Source organism: Ostrea edulis, chromosome 5, assembly GCF_947568905.1.
Source record: "Ostrea edulis chromosome 5, xbOstEdul1.1, whole genome shotgun sequence".
NCBI lineage: Eukaryota > Metazoa > Mollusca > Bivalvia > Ostreida > Ostreidae > Ostrea > Ostrea edulis.
Window position 1 is genome coordinate 58,016,023 of NC_079168.1, and position 23,498 is coordinate 58,039,520.

General features: G+C 34.3%; 1 protein-coding gene across 1 annotated transcript in view; it reads right to left on the bottom strand.

Annotated features, from left to right (window-relative positions):
• The window catches only part of LOC125651112 (protocadherin Fat 4-like), a 137,079-nt gene that overhangs the window by 102,767 nt on the left and 10,814 nt on the right, over nt 1–23,498 (bottom strand). The window contains exons 2-9 of the mRNA XM_048879703.2: nt 22,299–22,418; nt 21,202–21,405; nt 20,822–20,971; nt 19,497–19,684; nt 16,862–16,964; nt 16,610–16,771; nt 16,135–16,357; nt 9,660–9,862 (exon numbers count right to left, since the gene is read on the bottom strand). Of these exons, the coding sequence (XP_048735660.2) occupies nt 9,660–9,862; nt 16,135–16,357; nt 16,610–16,771; nt 16,862–16,964; nt 19,497–19,684; nt 20,822–20,971; nt 21,202–21,405; nt 22,299–22,418 (1,353 nt within the window). The remainder of the gene's footprint in view (nt 1–9,659; nt 9,863–16,134; nt 16,358–16,609; nt 16,772–16,861; nt 16,965–19,496; nt 19,685–20,821; nt 20,972–21,201; nt 21,406–22,298; nt 22,419–23,498) is intronic.

The window sequence follows — 23,498 nt, forward strand, 5'->3', positions numbered from 1 at the left end:
TATTTTGTTCTCACTAGGTAGTGACGATTGAACTAAGGAAAATTTAAAATGCTGAAATTAAAAGGAAGAAAAAAGGTTAGTAATTCAATGAACATGTCTTGTGTTATAATATATATAGAACCTGTTCAGTTTGGGTGTTACCTTTGCTGAGTTTTTCAAATTGATACATTTTATTTGCCTGCATTACTAAAGTTGTATTTGATATATATAGGAGGTAGTATTGCATTACACAATCGGGGGGCGGGGCAAGGAATTGCAAATTAATTAGTTGTGAAAGTAGAAACAGATGTTAGATGATCTTAAGTTTATGTAAACAAATGTATCTAGATAGATAATGCATTCTTTACATTTTTTTCTGCATAAGAAAGAGTATCGTTAGGTTTTAAACCCAATATATTCAGAAAAGTTTACTGACATTTCTTATATTTTCATCATTATTCAACAGAAATTCAAGCCGAAAACAAGAAGAAATAAAGAAGCAATAATAGACTCAAACCAGCAATCTTTGCAAATGCAAGAATGTAGAACCCAGCAGTAATTACGTGCCCGAGTCCTGCAGTTCGAATGTTCCAGTACTCGTCGGCAACACTTCTGGACCTAGCAGTATGCTTAAGACTACTACATCAATCAGCAACACACCTGTACCAGTCAGCAACTTGAAAAAACCCTGCTATACTCGTGTGTCTGTGCCATACAATAACTCAGTTGTACTTAATGGTCAAGATGTGTTAACCTCTGTCAGCAACACCTCAGTACCTTGCAGTTAAAATAAGCCTGTGCCAGTAAGCAACTCGAAAGAACCCTACTGTCATACTCGTGTGCTTGTGCCAAATAACAAAATTTCGAATGTAATTCTTTGAGATTTATTTTTAATCAACTGCTCTAATAATGATGACTGTGCTATTCAAAATCTCAACGCTCTTAGCCTATGGTCTTTTCTCAAAGATTCAGTGTTTGATGATTTGTGGATTCAAAGGAGAGTATATATAGACATTATTTGCTGTGGTTCGGAATTACCATAGTGCTTAACAGTAATCTTATTACAGTTTATTTCTAGTCATCATGATCTATTGTTTTAAAATAGTAATTAAGCTCTGATTTTAATTGTATAATTTCATTTTGATTATGTTTATAACCTAAATTCAAATCTTTGTCAGAAATCAATCTGTTATGTTAATGAATATTTTGCGTTTTACATATCTATACGCATGGGGGGGAAATGGATGCGCATCGATGGGCTGATATAATTTTTTATCTTTCTATTTCAAATTGGTATAATTGTCAATTTTGTGAAATATTACATGGTAACTGTTGTAAGTTTCATATAATGTCCAAAAATTGTTACAGATATAGCACCCCCTTGTAATTAACCTTTTACAAATTTACTCTATGGGACATAAACTGACAAATCATTGGAAAAAATTCAACTCTACTCCATGAAATGTATTTGAATTTTAATATCACATGTATAATGTGTCTATTTTTTATCATTTTAAAAATTTGTTTGCATCCTTAGGATCATTATGAATTTGTGTTAATTACTTATTGAACTACATATTACATATATTATTAGAAATATTTAAAACTACTATACATCTGTACAATCTCCTTTGTTAGTTATATGATTAATAATGTACTTGTCAACTGATGAAAAATTTAATCTGTTACACAGGCATAATTATGTATTGTTAAATACAGTTCCAATTTTCAAATACCTGTCAGTTATTGTGTTCATTATTTTTTCAATCTTGTATTCCGTTATAGGAGTTACTAAATATGCAGGCCACAAGTAGACTCCTGTATATGTAATTTTTTTGCCTTGACTGTTGATGAGGCGTATTTTCGCTAAAGACGTATTTCCTTATTGAGGCGTACTTTCTACAATTGGAGGGTTTTTGTACGGGTGTATTTTTGCTAGAGACGTATTTCCTAGTTGAGGCGTATTTTCTTTTTAAAGGCGTACTTATTAATCTAGACGTACTAATTTGCATAATTCAAGCTAAAGTACGCCAGTATTTTTCATAGGATTTGTTGTTTTTTGTACGGGTGTATTTTCGCTAGAGACGTATTTCCTAGTTGAGGCGTATTTTCTTTTTAAAGGCGTACTTTTAAATCTAGACGTACTAATTTGCATAATTCAAGCTAAATTATGCCCGGAGTACGCCTCAGGTACGCCAGTATTTTCCATAGGATTTGTTGTTAAAAATCTAGCTGGACTTTCAGAATTATGGGTACGCCAGGAAATTTCAAAAATTACGTGAGCAAATTTTCGTACGGGTTGAGCCGAGTTGCATGGGATACATTGTAAAGTCAGGAATGATGTGGCATATTTATAATTGTGAATATTCCGATTTAAACTTTTAGAGTTATCATGCAGATCCAGATATTTCTAAAATTTTCAATCTCTTTTCAGGACTGTGACCTTGACCTTTTTTCTCCAAAATCAGTAGGGGGGTCTTCCTAACCTGCTATCCAACAATACAACCAAGTTTCATTTGATTCAGTTTTAAACTTTTCGAGTTACTGTCCAGAAACCATATTTGTCTGAAGTTTTTAATCTATTTTCGATCACTGATCTTGACCTTTGACCTTTTTTTCTCCTTGAACTTCGTTGCAACTCAGCAAAAAAGTCAGGAAAACTGGGTGTTGCGAAAGGACAAAGGGACGGACAAGGGTAAAACTATATGACCTGAGCACTTTGTAGCAGGGGCATAAACATACAGAGAAAATAAAGTACAAGAATTAAAGACAAATTTAGAAATTAAATTAAGGATTCTCTCCCTCATGCATAGCTCTTATCCTTAGACGAATTTGACTCCACCTCTTCGGCACACTGTTTTTCCCTATAATAGCTCTAAAACTTCATCGTTATTTCGGATTTCAAACATTTCGGTTAAGCATCACTGAAGAGAAATTATTTGTTGAAATGCACATCTGGTGCATCAAAATTGATACCGTTTAAGTTTTACATTATGACCCCTAGGTCGAGGCCTCTGCTGGTGGACTGTTAGTCCCCGAGGGTCTCTACAGCCCAGTAGCTAAGTACTTCGTTACTAGCTTGAAAATACGGATGTATATTTAATTGCTGTTATAAAATTTTGAAATTCATTTTTAAATTAAGGATTATCTCCCTCATGCATAGCTCTTATCCTTAGACGAAATTGACTCCATCTTTTTGGCACACTGTTTTTCCCTATAATAGCTCTAAAATTTCATCGCTATTTCGGATTTCAAACATTTCGGTTGAGCATCACTGAAGAGACATTATCTGTAGAAATGCGCATCTGGTGCACCAAAATTGGTACCGTATAAGTTTTACATTCATGCAGTTGAACATGAAACTAAGTCTCAATTACAATTTTTGTTAAGATATGTCAACCATGACGAAAACAAACCTTAATTTGTATCTATGCTCATTAGAAAATCACATAATCGAATTTCAATTTCCTACTTTAAAACATAGACATTATAATAATTAGTAAGGAGAACTATACATAATTAGTGGGAAAAAGTCCAGAAAACTACATTTTGCTCAGTCCCATAAACCTGTTAAAACTACTTACTGTGATGTTTGAAATTTGAAATTGATCTGTCAACATACAAGGGTTGTCCCAAAGAGTTGTAAACAATGGTAATAATTTTCTAAATATGCATCAAATCCAAAAGATTTTTTACATGAGAAAACTTTTACTTATTCTAAACAAAACTAAAATTTGAAATAAGAAATATGAGAGATAAATTAGAAGTTACTGAATACAAGAGGCCCATAGGCCACACTGCTCACTTGAGTCACCTTGGCTCATATTTAAAGATTTCCCCTAAATATTCACATGTAAAACTTTAATCCCTATTGTGGCCCCAACCTACAGCTGAGGGCCATTATTTTCACAAACTTGAATCTGCATTATGTCAGGAAGCTTTCATGTAAATGTAACTTCTCAGGCCCAATGGTTCTTGAGGAGAAGATTTTAAAAGATTTTCTCTACATTTGTATGTAATATTTGATCCCCTATTGTGGCCTCCGGAGGTCATGATCTTAACAAATTTGAATCTGCACTATATATGGAAGCTTTCATGTAAATGTAAACTTTTCTGGCTCAGTGGTTCTTAATAAGAAGATTTTCAAAGATTTTCCCTCTATACAGGTAACTCTCGAATTATCGCCACTCAATTCATCGCCATTTTCGTTATAACGCCGCATTTTTCTAGGAACATTTTTCCTGTTACTTAAAACTCTCGTTAAAACGCCAAATTCGCTATCGCCATTTGCCACAGTGTTTTCATTACAAAAGTCTATTTCAACGTGTTAATTATCTTGATAAACCACCATGGGTGCACGTGGTCAGTGAAGCATTAAATTGGTCATTATCAATCTCCGGTGTACACCCAGTAATTGTTGTATTGAATAAACAAGAACAATACTCGAGATGAACTGTAGTCGAGTTGTTTATACATCAAAGAAACACATTTCAATTTAGCTATGGCTTCGCCACGAAAGAGGGTCCTGTTAAATTTCGATGAGAAAAAGCAAATCATTACGTACCAAGGACATCATCAAAAATGTACCCATCAGGATATTGCAAATCATTTTTCTGTTTTATGGGAAAAGTCTATATAAGAAGAAGGACAGTGGGTAACATCTTAGCAGCAAAGGATCGCTCACTTACACAAGTATTGTAAATAGAGGAAAGATAACTTGCATATAAAAGAACAGTAACTCTATTTCTTCAAGATGGCAGTGATTCAATTCATCGCCAAATTCGTTATAATGCCACAATTTCATAAGAACAAAAGGTGGCGGTTTATCGAGAGTTGACTGTATTTGTAAAATTTGATCCCCTATTGTGGCCCCAACCTACCCCCAAGGGTCATGGTTTTAACAAACTTGAATCTGCATTGTATCAGGAAGCTTTCGTGTAAATTTGAACTTTCCTGGCCCTATGGTTCTTGAGAAGATTTTTAAATGACCCCACCCTATTTTTGCAATTATGTCTCCTGTGAAGGGGGCATGGCCCTTCTTGTGGGCAAACTTGAAAGCCAAGGATGCTTTTTGCCAAGTTTGGTTGAAATTGGCCCAGTAGTTCTGAAGAAGAAGAGTTTACAGATGGACAACAGGCGATCAGAAAAGCTCAGGTGAGCTAAAAATGTTTCCATCTGCATTGTTGACACAAAAATAAGTAGATATTTTCTTTGTACCACTGAATTAGATGAAAGCAAATAATTTCATATTAAAAATATCGCATTCAAGTTTATATCAATGAAATCAGTGATGTTTTCGGGGTTTTACAATTGCAGGGCGTCATAAACGGCAGAGAAGTGATGTCATTTTAAAACAATCATAACACAACATCTGGTCATAAGCCACTTTTGTGCAAAGTCTAATGTCTCTTTATCACAACTTTGTCACATAGATGTAAAGTGGAATGGAAGGACAGAAGATGGACATGTATACAGAGAGATTCCTATATACCCTCTGAACTTTGTATACAGGGGACACTACAATGAACTGAAATATGATTGCTAGATGTTCAGGAAAAAAATATTCATAATTTTTTTCTTCACAATTTAATTCATTTAACCTCATCCAAGAGTTTGAACTCTTGACCCATGGACCAGAAATTTCAAATTCAGTAGATGCCTCCAACCCTCTATAACTATGAAGTCTGCAATCTTTCAGTTTAGTTGTTTGCTGTTCAGAGCTTTAGAAGATGAAAAAAGAAATATTGCATATTCACTACACGTATTACAGAGCTCACCCAACATCAGAGTCCCTGACCCAGGGAACACTAGCGGTTTTCTCCATCTCATCAGAGTCCCTGACCCAGGGAATACTAGCGGTTTTCTCCAGCTCATCAGAATCTCTGACCCATGGAACACGAGCTGTTTTCTCCATCTCATCAGAGTCCCTGACCCAGGGAACACTAGCGGTTTTCTCCAGCTCCCTATCATTACCATGTCCTAAGTATGGCTGTATGATTTGCAGTAGTCAAAAAGACTTTTCAGGAAACAACACATTTGTACTATACAAATTTGGGGGCCACAAAAGTTTTGTTTTCCTTGCTCAAACACTGTCCCATGTCAATTTTGGTAAAAAAAAAAAATCTTTTTTTTTAAAAGGTCCATTTTGGAGAAAAAAAATTGGCCCAGTAGTATTGGAGAAAAAGGTGAAAGTGTTCAAATGTTAATCAAAACACCATGGAAGAAATTAGGTAAAAGCACTGATTGCAATAGATCATTGAATATACTCGAACAAAAACTATTCGATGTTGAAACATTCCAAAACTATACATAGCACACCCAGGGATCCATTAGTTTCTCTTCATTCTAGGGACACTGATTTAATTATTGATCTAGATTACTTTGGACATACCATAAATCTAAATCTAGACATCAAACATTGAACAGCATGCAGTTCAAAGGCAAAAATAATGAAATGTTGAGCTTAATGAAAAGCCAATGGCCTTATGTAGTCATAACGATGTACTCCTGGCATCTTTTATATATCTTTAACATATATTTTACTGAATTCAATAAACCAATAAAGGTAGCTTACCAGAGATCTATAAAAAGAAGAAGCAGTGATTCAAAGTAACGATTTTGTAATTCTAAGAAAATATTTAAAAGAACAAAATGGATAAAAATTGCCAACAAGAGGCCCATGGACCACAACACTAACCTTAGTCCCTGTTGTTCTTCAGAATACTCTTTATTTGCAATAAAAAAAAATTAATTTGCCCATATTACAAACCCACATAAGCCGAAAAAAGTCATGACTTAATCCAACTTGAATCTACACAACAAACGGCTGCCCTATATTCATGTATCATGTAAAATTTTATCCCTGATTTTATCCCCATCCTATCTCCGTGGTCCGTATTTTATTTCTTTTCAAAGAGATTTTCAAATTTTTTTCAATACAATCTGACACATGTAAAACTTTGAATCCGTATTACAGCCCAAACCTACACCAAGGACATTGATTTCATTGATTGTATTTTGTTTAATGTCTCGCGAGAATTTTTCACTCAATAGAGACGTCACCATTGCCGGTGAAGGGCTCTCCAAAATTTAGGCCTATGCTCGGCACTTTTGACCTTTGAGCAGGGAGTGATCTTTATCGTGGCACACCTGTTGTATCACAGGGCCTCGGTTTTTGCAGTCTCATCCGAAGGACCGCTCCATTTAGTCGCCTCTTACGACAAGCAAGGAGTACTGAGAACCTATTCTAACCCGGATCCCCATGGGAAAGCATTGATTTGAAGAAATTTAAATCTGAACTATCCTTTATCCAAGGATGCTAACATATCAATATGACTAATACTGGCCCTGCTGCTCAAGAAAATAAGATTTTATAAAGATTTAATCTTATGTAAAACTTTTATCCCCTATTGAGAATCTATCTCTACCCATGCACCCACCCACCCCTACCCCTTTTTTGGAAAATCAACCCGTCTTGAATTTGTACTATCTGAGGATTGTTACATAAAAATATCACTAACCATTTAAAGATTTTTAAAGTTTTTTCCCTATATATTCTCGTGTATAACTTCAACTGAATGTAACACCTACTGCGGCCCATCCTATCCTTGGAGGCATTCAATAAAAAACAATTTGAATCTGCACTTCCTGGAGATGCCTGTTTATTAATATGACTAATCATGGTTTAGCTGTTCATAAGAATATTTTTAAAGACTTTTCATCATGAATTTCCATGCAAAACTTTGATTCCCTACTGTGAACTCATCCAACCTCTTGGAGCCACAAATTGAATAAACTTGACTTTGTTCAATCTGAGGATGCTTATATAGGACAAATCATGGCCTGTTGCTCTTGAGAAAAAGATTTTTTAAGTTTTTCTCTCTTAGTCTTTATATTCCAATATAATACTTGGATCCCCTATTGTGGTCCCACCCTACCCCCACAATCATTTGAGCAAACTTGAATCTGCCTTAGCTGAGGATGCTTACATGTACATATGAATATGAATATTTAAGGCCTTGTTGTTATTGAGAAAATTTTAAGAGACATTTTCCTATATTTCCCCATTCAAAACTTTAATTCCCTGTTGTGGTTCCAACCTACACCCGGGAGTCATGACTTGAACAATTTTAAATCTACATTCTTTAAAGAAGCTTTCACATAGGTTTTGTCTTTTCTGGTACAGTAATTAATGAAAAGTAGATTTTTAAGAGATGCCACCATATTTTCATTATTCCTTTAAAGGAGTGTGACAATTTTGAATTCCCTTTACACAAAGATGATTTTTGGTAAGTTAGGTTGAAGTTGTCCCAGTGGTTCTGGAGAAGAAGATGTCACCATATTTTCACTATTTCTTTATTATATTTCACCTTTGAAAGGGGTGTGACCCCCTCCATTTTAACAATTTTGAATCCCTTTTACCCAAAGATGCTTTTTAGCAAGTTTGATTAAAATTATCCCAGTGGTGTAAAGTTACAGACAGAAGGACAGACGGACGACACACTACAGGTAATCAGAAAAGCTCACTTGAGCTTTATAGCTCAGGTGAGTAAAAATCTGCAAGATGCCATTTATTTTCAGATAAGTCTGCACCTTGAACTAGATAGATGAGTCATATGCTTTCTAAAGAAATATGTGCTACCAATGAACTTGTTCTTAGACTGAAACTACACAGGAAGAATTGCTTTTTAAAAAGATTTTTTAACAAGTGCAATGCATACACTATCCAATTTATTCAGAAATGCAGTAGTAATCAAAGAAAAGATTAATATTCCAAATAAACCATTCTTTGACCAAAAAAGAAGGATCTGACAGTGTTCTTTCTGCACTTTCACCATAGGGAGCATGCACACCAAGTTTGATGGCTTAGCATTATAAGTACTGTTTTTCCTTCATGATTATCTATTAAAGTATGGCCTTGAACTTGTGAAATTACAAACATCTTCCTCAGCATGGGATTATCCTAGCCTTATCAGTGCTCTTTTTATCCTTCCCACAAGGTGCCAATCGAAGGATGAACAGACAGACAACAAATACACACACAGAAACTCTGCATCATATACCATTTTACACGCTACTATGATATCTGAATATGTGTATCAAGTTTGATTATATAACCATACTTGTACTGTTTTCTGTCTATAAAATTACCCATTTTAAATCTCTAAGTGCGACCTTGAAAAACAATGGCTTCTTCCTCTAATCAGTTTGAACATGCATACCAAGTTTGATGATCTTAGTCTTGTAAGTACTGTTTTCATTTGATGCACAAGGTGATGACAGATGTGCCATATCATAAAATGACACAATTCTTTTACTGGCATGTAAAAATTGAGAAAAAAGGTCACTACAGTAACCAAAGTAGTAGTAGGTTGATGAATGGGCATTATAGCAAACTTTGTTGTTCTCTTTAATTGACAAATTCACTCCTCAAAATGCAGGGCTTTCCAATCAATATTTTAGTTCTCATTTTAAGACAGCACTTACTGACTTAGGATAATCAACTTCTCAATGTATGTGCTATTTAATTCAATCAATGTACAACAGCATTGATATATGACCCTAAAACTGATACATCTCGTAACCTGTCAACATTTTTGCACTATTTCAGTAACCTAATCATACACTCCAGACACTGTCTGGTAATTCTGTTGTCTACAGCTGCAATAAGTAAAGCTTACACTGTATACTGGTGTGCCATTATCCACAGTTTTGACCTTTATTTGAAATTCTTTCCTATCATCTTTCTCAAAGTCGAATTTCATTGACGAGACCAAACTCCCGTTGACAATAGAAAACAATCCCGTGTCATCATCCATTAACTCATACTGGAAAACTTGCAGCTCATCCTCATCTTTGGTTTTTAGAGCTGCTAATGGATTCCCTGTGATGAAACATGATATGTGAAATAGATAATGATGCTTTTTACGGAAGCCCATTAGTGCAAACCAAAACTAAATAAAAAACGAAATTATATAAAAAACGAAATTATTATATAAAAAAACAAAATTATTTATATAAAAAAACAAAATTATTAAATAAAATACGAAAATATTATATAAAAAACCAAACTAGATAAAAAACGAAATTATTATATAAAAAACGAAATTATTATATAAAATACGAAATTATTATATAAAAAACGAAATTATTAAATAAGAAAAGGAATGTACTGTACTGATGTGAACTGATACATGTAAGTCATTAATTCTACATGACACGGCAAAGTATTCAGTACTTGGCATAAACGAAGGCCACCTGGCACCAGTTTTAGCAGCCACACTGGTACACACCGTATCACACCACCGAAACTTAATTAGTGTAAAATCAAGTGATTGTTGAGGTACCTGACTGATGGGAGCCATATATTTTCTTACTTATACACGGTCAGCTAACCTATGACATAACACCACTCTACACAAACATGCAATTTGAGGAATTAATGACTGCAGTAGAAACATACTACAGTAAATCGGACAAATCTGTCTATGCAATAAATACATCATTCACTGGCGATCTGAGCCTTCTCTTCAGATTAATTTTGGGAAATAATACTGTTAAATTTAATTCAAAAGTTTATAAACAGATATTTGGATGTGTTATAAGGGTCTAAATGCTCCCCATCTGTATGCAATATCCGACTACATCAGATAACCAAGGATTTCCAGGTAAACATCGCATAACGTACCAAGTGCGTCATCATGACGATGGCTTTATTTTATTATGTTCATGGTGAAGAAAAAGAAATCCGGCCATGATTTATTCGCTATAGCAAATTCTGCTCATCAACTGCTGAAATTCACGTGTGAAATATCTGTAAATAAAATGCATTTCTTGGGCAGTACGGTGTATAAAGGAAGGTGATTTGAGGCAACTCGCATTCTAGATTTGAAAACGTACATCAAACTTACAAATTGGAACAAAAAAGTGCACATAATCCTTCAGTTTATAAGAGATTTATAAAAGGTGAAACTATTTGCCATATTTACTGGTAAATTAGCCGACAAATATACCACTTTATCTTAGAATGTAAATTACTATCCGCTCTACGGATTGTCATGTACCAAATACACTGAAATGTAGAGAGTTAATGACAACATGAAACCTAAAACAGTTTTTAAAAAAACAACTATGTATATCCATAAGTTAGTCTGCTGTACTTCCTAAGATGTATATATATTAAATTATATATGCATTATGTCCTCCACCTTTATTTTGTGCTAATGCACATACATGTGTATGTATTAGTTATATACTTGTACCCTTGGCAATGTTGTTTAAATACTAACTTATATATTTATGTACCTCGTGTACCATTGTATGAATGATTTGAGTGAATAATTTAATTGAATTGATTGAAGAAATTCTTAAAAGATTTCAAAACAAACCCTCTAAAGAGGGGCTATAGTGATAATAGATCAATAAAAAAAGTACAAGTCGTACTTGATAACTATGATCAAGCCACCTCTGTTATCGGGTGTAAATAAAAGCAAAAAACTGGGTATACCCCTTGTTTTTATCACCAAATACAACCCATAAAGCAAATTAGCTTTTAAATTAATGGCACATCCTCCAGAGAGACAAAGACGTTTTCTCTGTTCTACATTGTACCTATAGTGTGGTTCATACCAACGCAATAAAAATTTAAGGGATATGCTCACACTTTCATTTCAGAATAATCAACCTGCATTATAATTGTGAAGTGCAAATAGACTTCTGATGAGGCGGATCTGCATGCAGCTAAACTTCAATCTATCGATCAATCCAATCAATTTGCTCAATTTTCACACCGCCGAAACACTTAATTAGTGTAGAGTCAAGTAATTGTTGAGGTATGTGGCTGATGGGAGCCATATATATTCTTACTAGATTTATGGGGGCTAGTGTTGAAGTAATTTTGGAGAAATTCTGTAATCCGATACACGAGGTTTGGGACCTTTCAGGGAACATAGTAGATAAACGTGTAGTGAATGGATAAGTTGGCTAATTTGTAATGCCATTAGATTTCTGTAAAACTCCATTGGCGATGATGAAATCGCAGTAAATCAAAGAATTAGGAGCCATGTTTCCTTCCTTGTTAAGCTCCACGGACACACACACATTATATTCTCAAAAACTGTTCTTAATTTCATTTTTTATTTAATAATTTCGTTTTTTATTTAGTTTTCATTTTTTATTTAATAATTTCGTTTTTTATTCAATTTTGGTTTTTTTTATATATTAATTACGTTTTTTATTTAATATTTTCGTTTTTATTTATTAATTTCGTTTTTTATATAATAATTTCGTTTTTTATTTAGTTTTCGTTTTTTATATAATAATTTCGTTTTTTATATAATAATTTCGTTTTTTATTTAGTTTTGGTTTGCACTAATGGGCTTCCGTAGCTTTTTCTCAATCAGTGATCTCAAGGAAACATCAAATCCTTTACTTTATTTAAATTTGCACCCTTAATAATCACTTTCAAACTTAAAACTTGAAGGCATAATTAAATAATAAAGTTATTGCTACTAAGGTCAAAATCCTATAATTATACTTTTCCTTATCAGACAAAAGTATTGCTAAATTATACAGGTGTGTGGTGGACTGCTGCTTGCCTTATCGGACAAGTATACCTGATACATGTACAGTCCATTTATAATGCAATGGAGATCATGTTTCAAACTGTCCATACATGTCAAACTGTCCCGACTTCAATTAGTTCTCTCACAGAATGAAATTTTGTTGGTTTATATCCTTTACATCTATGTATATGATTACTTATTACATTTGTTACTGGCTGTCTACAGAAATATGTCAGTTTGTTAAAGTCCATAGAAGGTGTGGCGAAGCTGAGCCTTCTATGGACTTTAATAACCTGACATATTTCCATAGATAGTCGGAAACACCTAAAACGCGTTTTGTTTTGTCAAGGACCAAAACTGTTAGTCTGTAAATTCATATAATAAAGAAAAAAGCATTCCAGATGCCCTGTTGCCTCCTAAATTTTGCTACTCGTCATATTATGCCTCGTTCACACGCGGAAGAATTTGATTCGCATGAAATGTAAGTTAATGCGAATTAAATCTGAACCACATTCACATAGAGATTTTAATGTGCATTAGTTTACTTCGAATTAAAATTTACGTCGCGATTTAATGTGCATTAGATTTACTTCGCATTAGCTCTGTGTGAACGCAAAGCGAAGCTAATTTACATTAAATATATACATGCATGCGTAATGGAAAATGTGGGTCACATGCATCATACCCTTCACGGGTCAGCTATATATATTAATGTTAGATTTGTGAGAAAAACTCATCAAAATGATAATAATCACTAAAGAAAGCATTGTACAAACAGCATGTCATTACATAATGTCAGACGTAAATGTGTGCTCTGCATACCGAGTAATACATATGGAAGGAATTGCTTTAAATACGATAAAAATTATTTAAAATAGTGATATGATTTTCTTTTTTTACATTTTAACAAATGTGCCGCTCATAGTTAAATTCTTTTATACTATATGACATCATAGTAGACTTATAATACGCATTAGTAATTAAAAATTACATCACAATAATAGGCAGCGGAATGATGAAAAAGACGTTCCAAGGTTTTTCAAACTGGGCTCATGAAGAAGCAATATATTGTTTAGAATGAATGCTGGTCGCCAGAGGAAATAACACTAATATTTTGTGAACATATAAAAATAAACACAACAAAACTCCTTGTGTGTAGATCAGTTATATGTATATTGTAAACATGTTTTGAACAATGAATTCTGTATCTATACCCAATATTCATTAAAATATCTATAAAAATAATTTTCAATAATATAGTCTATCCTTCAATTCATTTCTCGCACCCTTTGATTTAGAGATGCATACAAATTTCATGTGCATTAGTTTACTTCGCATTAAATATAACCGCCATGTGAACACTATTTAATTCGAATTAATTTAATGCGCACTACTTTACTTCGCATCAAATCTAATGCGAAGTAAAATTTAATGCGCATCCATGTGAACGAGAAATAAAACAAGAGGCCCAAGGGCCTAGAATCGCTCTTCTGATAAATTGTACAACCCCACCAGTTCTATTCTTAGCCTCTTAGTATTCTAAATCTTTAGTTAAATCCTAAGAATTCAAAAAAGTAGGTCAATGTGACCTACTTTTTGGTTTACACATTTTGAGAAACCAAGAAATATCAACTGACAAAGTTTGATGATTTTAAGCCAATTAGTATCTGAATATTGAAATATAGCTGTCAATTCCAATCGTAGGTCATGGTGACCTACTTTCTGGTCAGCGAACTCCGAACATGCAAGACCCATCAACTGACAAAGTTTGATGACTGTAGGTCAAATAGTATCTGAAATATATAAATATAGCCGTCCAATTCCAAAAGTAGGTCAAGGTGACCTACTTTTTGGTCAACACCCTTTGAACATGCAAGACGCATCAACTGACAAAGTTTGATGACTGTAGGTCAAATAGTATCTGAAATATATAAATATAAGTGTCCAATTCCAAAAGTAGGTCAAGTTGACCTACTTTTTGGTCGAAACCCTTCGAACATGCAAGACCCATCAACTGACAAAGTTTGATGACTGTAGGTCAAATAGTATTTGAAATATATAAATATAGCCGTCAAATTCCAAAAGTAGGTCAAGGTGACCTACTTTTTGGTCGACACACTCCATTGACTCAAGATGCATCAACTGTCAAAGTTTGATGATTGTAGGTCAATTAGTGACTGAAATATATAAATATAACTGTCAAATGCCAAAAGTAGGTCACAGTGACCTACTTTTTGGTCGATACACTCCGAAGACTCAAGATGCATCAACTGACAAAGTTTGATGATTGTAGGTCAAATAGTGTCTGAAATATAGTAATTTAGCTGTCAAATACCAAAAGTAGGTCACGGTGACCTACTTTTTGGTCGACACAAACCGAAGTCTGAAGACGCATCAACTGACAAAGTTTGATGATCCTAGGTTTTACAGTGCCCAAAATATGCATCTAAAATTGAAAATGTGAAATTTGAATAGCTGCAAAATTCAAAAAGTAGGTCACTGTGACCTACTTTTTTTATAAATATGTTTCAAGGCCTCAAGATGCATCAACTTACAAGATTTGATGATTCTAAACCTCTCGGTATTTGAAATAACAACTTAAAATATATCTATAAATGATAAGCCATAAAATTCAGAAAGTAGGTCACGGTGACCTATTTTTCAGTTGACGCATTTCAAGGTCCCATGATCCACCAACTGACAAGTTTTGATGATCATAGGCTTCAAAGTGTCCAAGATATGCATCAAAATTAATTTTAAAATAAATACCTGCAAAATTCAAAAAGTAGGTCACCGTGACCTACTTTTGAGACAATTTGACACAAGGTCCTAAGATGCATCAACTGTCAAAATTTGATGATCCTAGTCCTTATAATGACTAAAATATCTAAGATTTAAGGAATTTAAAAAAATTTTAAATTTAGGTCAACTTTGAAGTGACCTTGAGACCATGCCCTTTGCCCCAGGGTAATGCCTTGAACAATTTTTAATCTACAACATATCCTCATCCTTATGTGTAAGTTTGGTGATAATCTGCCCTGTGGTTCTTGAGAAGAAGATTTTTTAGCAACCACTACTTTTGTTTGTATTTTCCTGATTATCTCCCCTTGTTAAAGGGTCACATCCCTTTATTTAGTATGTATGAAAGCCCTTGGGCCAATGATACCCTGTAACAAATTTGAAAAAAATTGGCCAAGGGGTTCTTGAGTTATAGCCCTTTTTCTAAAAAGTTTACGCACACCGCACAAATGGCCATAGCATTAGCTCTTTGAGCCTTTGGCTCAGAAGAGCTAAAAAGAGAAGACATCAATGAGCCTTAATGGTCATCTGAGTATCACAATGACAAAATGAGGAGAATCGGGGGATATTCTCAAATCATGGGAGGAAACTTGGTCGTGGCTTTATTACAATGAGTAAGCAGAAATAGATATGAATGAATTGATTTTAGTAAAATACAACACGATAAACAATTTCAAATAGTTTAGTTTTACATAAGTCTTAAGATTGGTAAGTACTAAACTGGCCCTGCATATCCTCAAAGATGTTGAAAATGCTCAAATATACCATTAATATATATAAACTTCAAACTAACCTGGTTTAACCTCTTCAGGTACGAAAATAGGATCAAGGGTGACAGACTCTGGTTTGTCATTGACATCTGTCAAGTATACAGGGAGGTTAAAATAGGAAATTCCTGGGGGACTGTAACTATCCCGAGCCATCAGTGTCACAAAATGAACTCTCTGCTCCTCCATGTTTAATTCACAGTATTTACCTCCCTCTGATGGACATAAGGAGTTAGACTTCTTGGATACCTACAAAATTTCATACATCATCAGATAATTAAACATCAGATAATTAAACATCAGATGAATCATGCAAGCAGGATTCTCTAATCTTCATGTTCTCTTTATTACTTCTTTTCATCCACCAAGTATCATAATAACCTTAATATGATGTATAAAACACCAGATTGTGTAGTCATTTACATATCCTAAAGGATTTACATATCCTAAAGAAAACCTGTGGAAATTTTGTGAATGACTTGAAATATTTGTTTGCAATACCTTAAGACATAGCTGTGATCCATTTTGGTAGGATGTAAACATTTTGTGTTCAGAATCCACAAGCAGCACATAGACACTTTGATTTGGATCATCATCTTGTGCACTGAAGCAACCAACATGGGTTCCTGCCATGCTGTTTTCTGGTACAATGTTTGGTGTAAGCTACATAAGAACAACATTTAACAAGTAAAATCAAGCTTCTACTGAATCAAATTACGTTACTGTAAATGTGCATGAGAAAAATAAAACAACCATCGCTGATGTTGGAGGGTCATTTTCATTAAGAATTTCAAACTGGAATATGCTGTCCACATAAGCCCCTTCCACGTCTGAACATCTGACTGTCACATTCCATCTGGAAAACATTAAAATACAAACATGGTTAAGACTGAATTAAAAAGAAAAGATTTCTGTCCCGTGTTATCAGTTCATACAAAGATCTCTACAGAGACTTGTAGTTATATGCACTTCACTATAAGTAATGAAAGAAAAAGTGAGCAAGCTCACATACCCCACACTCCAACATTGCTTGACAACGCCTCACACAATGAATGGTAATGCTATGCATTACTGCAAGAACAGGACAGATGTGCTTGAAATTCTAAGTTCAAAAGGGGCATAACTCCCAGAAAAATTATTGAATTTGAATTTCCTGGGAATATGCATATCTACAGCGTCTCCTTATTAACTACAAAGTTTCACGAAATTCTGTTGAGCGGTCTCAGAGGAGTTGCACTGACAAGAAAGGTACTGATGGACAGACTGATGGATGGGTCAAAAACATTATACCCTTCGCAACTCATTACGTGCATACATGCCAACTTTTAAAAATCCCCATGGGGGATTTTGCGCGCGACGACCTTTTTTCAAAGCTCAAAATTCACGACATTTTACCATGAAAATAAATATTTGTCTTTTAAAATAAAATATCAATCTAATAATTGTACAAGTATCATATATTAACACAACATCAAGTGTGTTTGACCATTAACTTTAACAAAACTATAAAAATAAAAAAAAAACACTTTGAAAAATATACATAAATATTTTATTAAATTCATCTATTCAGCAAAAAATCCTCTCCAACAACAAGTCACATACATATTATCAAATAATACTTAAACTTGCATCCTTTTACACCATATAAACATTGGCTGGTCTATATATCAAAATTTAAATTAAAGAACATGCATTTAGGTACGACTACAAAGGCGATCTTGCTTGTCTGTAAACATGGGCTTGCAGAGTCTGGTGGAACAATCTGCATTGCAACCAGAAAAGGAGTGATCTGCCCTGCTATGAAGTTTGCGAACAAAACCTTTGCACCCATGACATCTGAAATAATTACCAGGAAAAACACATCAAAATATACGTTTTTACTTGTAAATTAAGGCTACTTGCTAATATAAAATTCAGTACAGACTTGTGCGAATTACGCATCACAAAGTCGATTGAATACTACACTATATAGACTATATAATACATCACTATAGACAGATAGATTCGGATATCCTATATTATTATAGTTGGAAAAAATATATATATTTGACTTACCTTATTGCATATTTTGAATCGATGCTGTCAGCGAGAGGCAAAAGTCGGGAATGTCCGATTGTTTGGTGGTGACATTATTATCATTGTCATTCACGTTTGTGTAAAGGATATGTCAATTTTGAATCCGTCTTCCCGATTAATTACTATCAAAACATGCTTCGCACTGTCCAATAAGCACCCCGACACAGGCAGACCAGGTAAATTACACCACCCCGATACCATGTGACACAGGTAAACAGCAATGGTTGACTATTGTCCCGATTTCTGATTGGCCAGTTCAGAAATGACGCTGGATTCAAATTCCAGTTGGAAATGGGGGTTTGTTGTCGTAAAATGGGAGATATTTTTAGAAAATCGGGATTTCGGGGTATTTTTGCAATCCCGATCGGGATATCGGGATTTGCCTTTTCAACTTCTTCAAATCGGGAAAATCCCGCACAAATCTGGCATGTATGTACGTGGGGTATAAGAATTTTGTTTAATAAATCCATCTTTCAACAGATTGTATATCATGTTTTTTCTGTGTCATGTTTTCTTCATGAATCAAGCCCTCAAAGTGTATAATGATGCGAATTAGATCTTTACTATTTTTAAGCAAAATGAAAAATTAATTCACGCTGTTTAACCCATGTAGAAATTTCATGTCATAAAAAGGAAAGGAAATATACATATATATACTGTAACTCTTTTCATGGAAATGTGAAATGCTGGAATTCAAAATTTGTGTGGCTTTGTGTTTTTCCTCCTCATAAATCAGTTGAAAAGGAAGGATTGCAGGGGTCGAAATTAACTTTTTCTACCACAGGCTAATTTTAGCCTGTGGGTATAAAATCCACAGGCTAAAATGAAAACCTACAAGCTAAATCAGCCGTTCATGTAAGCGTTTGTACGAATTTGAGCGTAAGTTTAAGAACTCACGGCATTGGAGCAGGAGGGATCTTTATCATGCCATACCTGCTGTAACATGGGACATCGGTTTTTGCGGTCTCATCCGAAGGACTGCCCCATTTAGTTGCCTCTTACAACAAGCATGGGGTACTGAGGATCTATTCTAACCCAGATAACAAAGTGGAAATTGGGATACACGTGGAAAAAACATGATATACGGTATGCTCAGATGATACATATGTATACTCATTCCAAGAACAGTATATATTTTGAATCAATATACATCACAAACAAGGAAAAAAATCAGATGTCTCACTAATTTGTAAAGTATGCCTGTCATATTTGTGATATTAACTTCAAAGAAACAATCTGTATGCCATGCTGATAAAATTTTGGCCAAATTATTTACTCTTTTTTTTGTTTGTTGGAATGAGAAAAAAAATACTTGGTTGGTTTTTCCTCAAAGTCTGTTTTTCTGTTGAGACACAGTTTAGAAGCCTCCACTCGGAAGATGTTTTTGGGATCACTCAGAATGGAGTAGAACAGCGTGTCATACGAATCATCTACAGTACTTAGGTACACACAGTAGCCAGCTTCTGTATTCTCCATAATGTTTGTGTTGTCCACTTTCATCTACAGAACAAAAATACTAATCACCTTTTCTTAAAAATGTGTATAGGATTCCCTTTTCCTTAATCTCCCATTTTCAACTTGATTTTAACTTAAAACTACTTTTCAATGTATTAAGGGTAAATTTACATCATTTCCCTTTCTCTTCTCCTTCTTGAATACATAGTTTAAATATAAATTACTTTAGACTTAAAAACATTATATATTAATTTATTATACACCCATTAATGTTTTGTTTTTTGATACTGTGGATTTCACAGAGTGTGATTCGGTTATATGCATCACCACACTGTGGTTTTCTGATTCCATATCAGTATCCTCTAAAACTGATGGCGTCACAATGCATCAATGCAACGTTTTTTGTGAACAATATTGACAGCATCACAAACAAAACTGTACACAAAATATAATTTCACTGTATGTCTGTGTTTTTGATAATTTGGATTACATTTATTATCTTATAAATGTGGATTTAAAATGCATAAGGGGGTATATAATATCTTTATCATTACTACAGTAACTTGATCCGGAGAGCTGGATCACGTCTCGTTGATAGGCCCGGATCATCAGATGAAACTCGACCCTTTGCGTCTCGTGTGATCTGATGACCCGTGCAGTCAACTTGACGTGATCCGATCCAACTCTTCTGATCAAGTTACTGTTGTAATAATATATATTCACTGAACAGGAAGAAACTAGATTAATGACAGACATCATGGGCTCTAAGGAAGAGTCTAACATCTCTCCCCTCTCCCCACCCCACCCCTTTAACCAGTGCAACATCTTTCTTACCATAATCCACTAACATATTGAATTAGGAAATCTGTAGTTTAAATGAAAGTGACTACTATAGAGTTCCTGTGTCATCAAACATTTAAAAAATAAGCAGCAGCTGAATAAAGTACGTCAACAAGCATTGTCAATTTAAACTGTATCAGCATTTCCATCGTACGAATAGCGATATCCACACTAAGGAAATTAGACCTGAAATTATTTTTCCTACAATAAATAATGCAAGTTCTGTATGAACTTTACCCAAGTTTAGTTACGAAACAGGTTGGATGAAATGGCGAAACAAAATGTGAAATTCAATTCACATAGGTTAAAATGCTACAAATTACACATTGACCATGACCCTACCGAATGTGGTGGGTTGTTGGGTGGTGCACAGAACAGACGTGGCAGGCTCCATGTTCCATTAGCCAGACAGGTGATGGTGTTGTTTGAACCCTTTAGGGACCAGTCTTTGATGCAGGACACTGTGCAGGTGTCACTGTACTGATAATGTAACTGTAGAAAACACAACTTTCAGACATTCCAGCAACGAACGGGATCACATACACATTTTTTGGAATACAATTTTTTTTTTTTACTTTATATTGAGGTTTTATTTACTTTTTTTTTTATTTCATAGAACAGAAAGATTCTTGTACAGAAGTACACCGTATTTTAAAATTGTCTTCATTATGTCTCCCCCCCACCCCCTTAATTTCTTTACCGCAAAACCTCTGACAACTTACCCCTTTACATGTAATGCTGCTTGGATGTCGGCAGCTGAAGAACTCCCTCCGAGAAGGAGGACAATACTTAATGGAAGGACGCATACATTTGACAGGAAGACACCTATAGCCATCCTTTGACAACTTGTACCCCGGGCGACACCCACACACACCCTGATTACACATCTCAGGGTGGTCACACAGTGGATGACAAGTTCTCACTTCCTGTCAATGACAAAGCCAGTATTGTAAAACAACTTTTTTTCTTCTAAAAATATCAACCATCCCTTATTTCTGTGTATTCAATTATTGCTATGTATCACTCCTTTTATTGACACACGTTATTTAATTAATTTGGTTCAAACAAGAATGTGAATCATCACAAACAGTTTGCATTGTTATATGACTCTTTGGAGTACAAACTCATGCATTAGCTCAATACACTAAATCTGATCAAATGTGTACTTCCTGTGTGCATATTCAGATAACAGCACTAGTAAGCTGCAAAACGTCATTAGACTGGGACTTAAAATATCACCAGTAAACAATTTTGTTATATATAAAATACGTACCAGCTTGCATTCTAGCAGGTTGTTTACAGTGCGTAGCCTAAGCGCTAAATTTTATGGCGACACAACTGTTTCAATGCAGACGACAGCATCCTTTTACTGAGTCATCCATTTGTAAAACTAACTTACATGTGCTTCTCAAATATCCTTCAAAGTTACCTCTGAAGTAGGACACAGTGCTCTTTACACTGTAGTAAGTTACCTCTGAAGTAGGACACAGTGCTCTTTACACTGTAGTAAGTTACCTCTGAAGTAGGACACAGTGCTCCTTTACACTGTAGTAAGTTACCTCTGAAGTAAGACACAGTGCTCTTTACACTGTAGTAAGTTACCTCTGAAGTAGGACACAGTGCTCCTTTACACTGTAGTAAGTTACCTCTGAAGTAAGACACAGTGCTCTTTACACTGTAGTAAGTTACCTCTGAAGTAAGACACAGTGTACCTTTACACTGTAGTAAGTTACCTCTGAAGTAGGACACAGTGCTCTTTACACTGTAGTAAGTTACCTCTGAAGTAGGACACAGTGCTCTTTACACTGTAGTAAGTTACCTCTGAAGTAGGACACAGTGCTCCTTTACACTGCTGTGCCTGTAAGATCTCTCTGAACCTTGTCTGTTTTCCTCCATTACAATTCCTCTCACAGTCCGTCCATTCACCCCAATCAGTCATCTACAACACAGATAAATCTAACATTTAGTCATCTACAACACAGATAAATCTAACATTTAGTCATCTACAACACAAATAAATCTAACGTTTAGTCATCAACAACATCGATAAATCTAACGTTTAGTCATCTACAACACAGAAATATCTAACATTTAGTCATCTACAACACAGATATATCTAACATTTAGTCATCTACAACATAAATATATCTAACATTTAGTCATCTACAACACTGATAAATCTAACATTTAATCATCTACAACACAGAAATATCTAACATTTAGTCATCTACAACACAGAAATATCTAACATTTAGTCATCTACAACACAGATAAATCTAACATTTAGTCATCTACAACACTGATAAATCTAACATTTAGTCATCAACAACATCGATAAATCTAACATTTAGTCATCTACAACACAGATAAATCTAACATTTAGTCATCTACAACACAGATATATCTAACGTTTAGTCATCTACAACATAGATAAATCTAACATTTAGTCATCTACAACACAGATAAATCTAACATTTAGTCATCTACAACACAGATAAATCTAACATTTAGTCATCTACAACATAGATAAATCTAACATTTAGTCATCTACAACACAGATAAATCTAACATTTAGTCTTCTACAACACAGATAAATCTAACATTTAGTCATCTACAACATCGATAAATCTAACATTTAATCATCTACAACATAGATAAATCTAACATTTAGTCATCTACAACACAGACAAATTTAACGTTTAGTCATCAACAACATCGATAAATCTAACATTTAGTCATCTACAACACAGGCAAATCTAACGTTTAGTCATCAACAACATTGATAAATCTAACATTTAGTCATCTACAACATAGATAAATCTAACATTTAGTGATCTAAAACACAGACAAATTTAACGTTTAGTCATCAACAACATCGATAAATCTAACATTTAGTCATCTACAACACAGGCAAATCTAACGTTTAGTCATCAACAACATTGATAAATCTAACATTTAGTCATCTACAACATAGATAAATCTAACATTTAGTGATCTAAAACACTGATAAATCTAACAT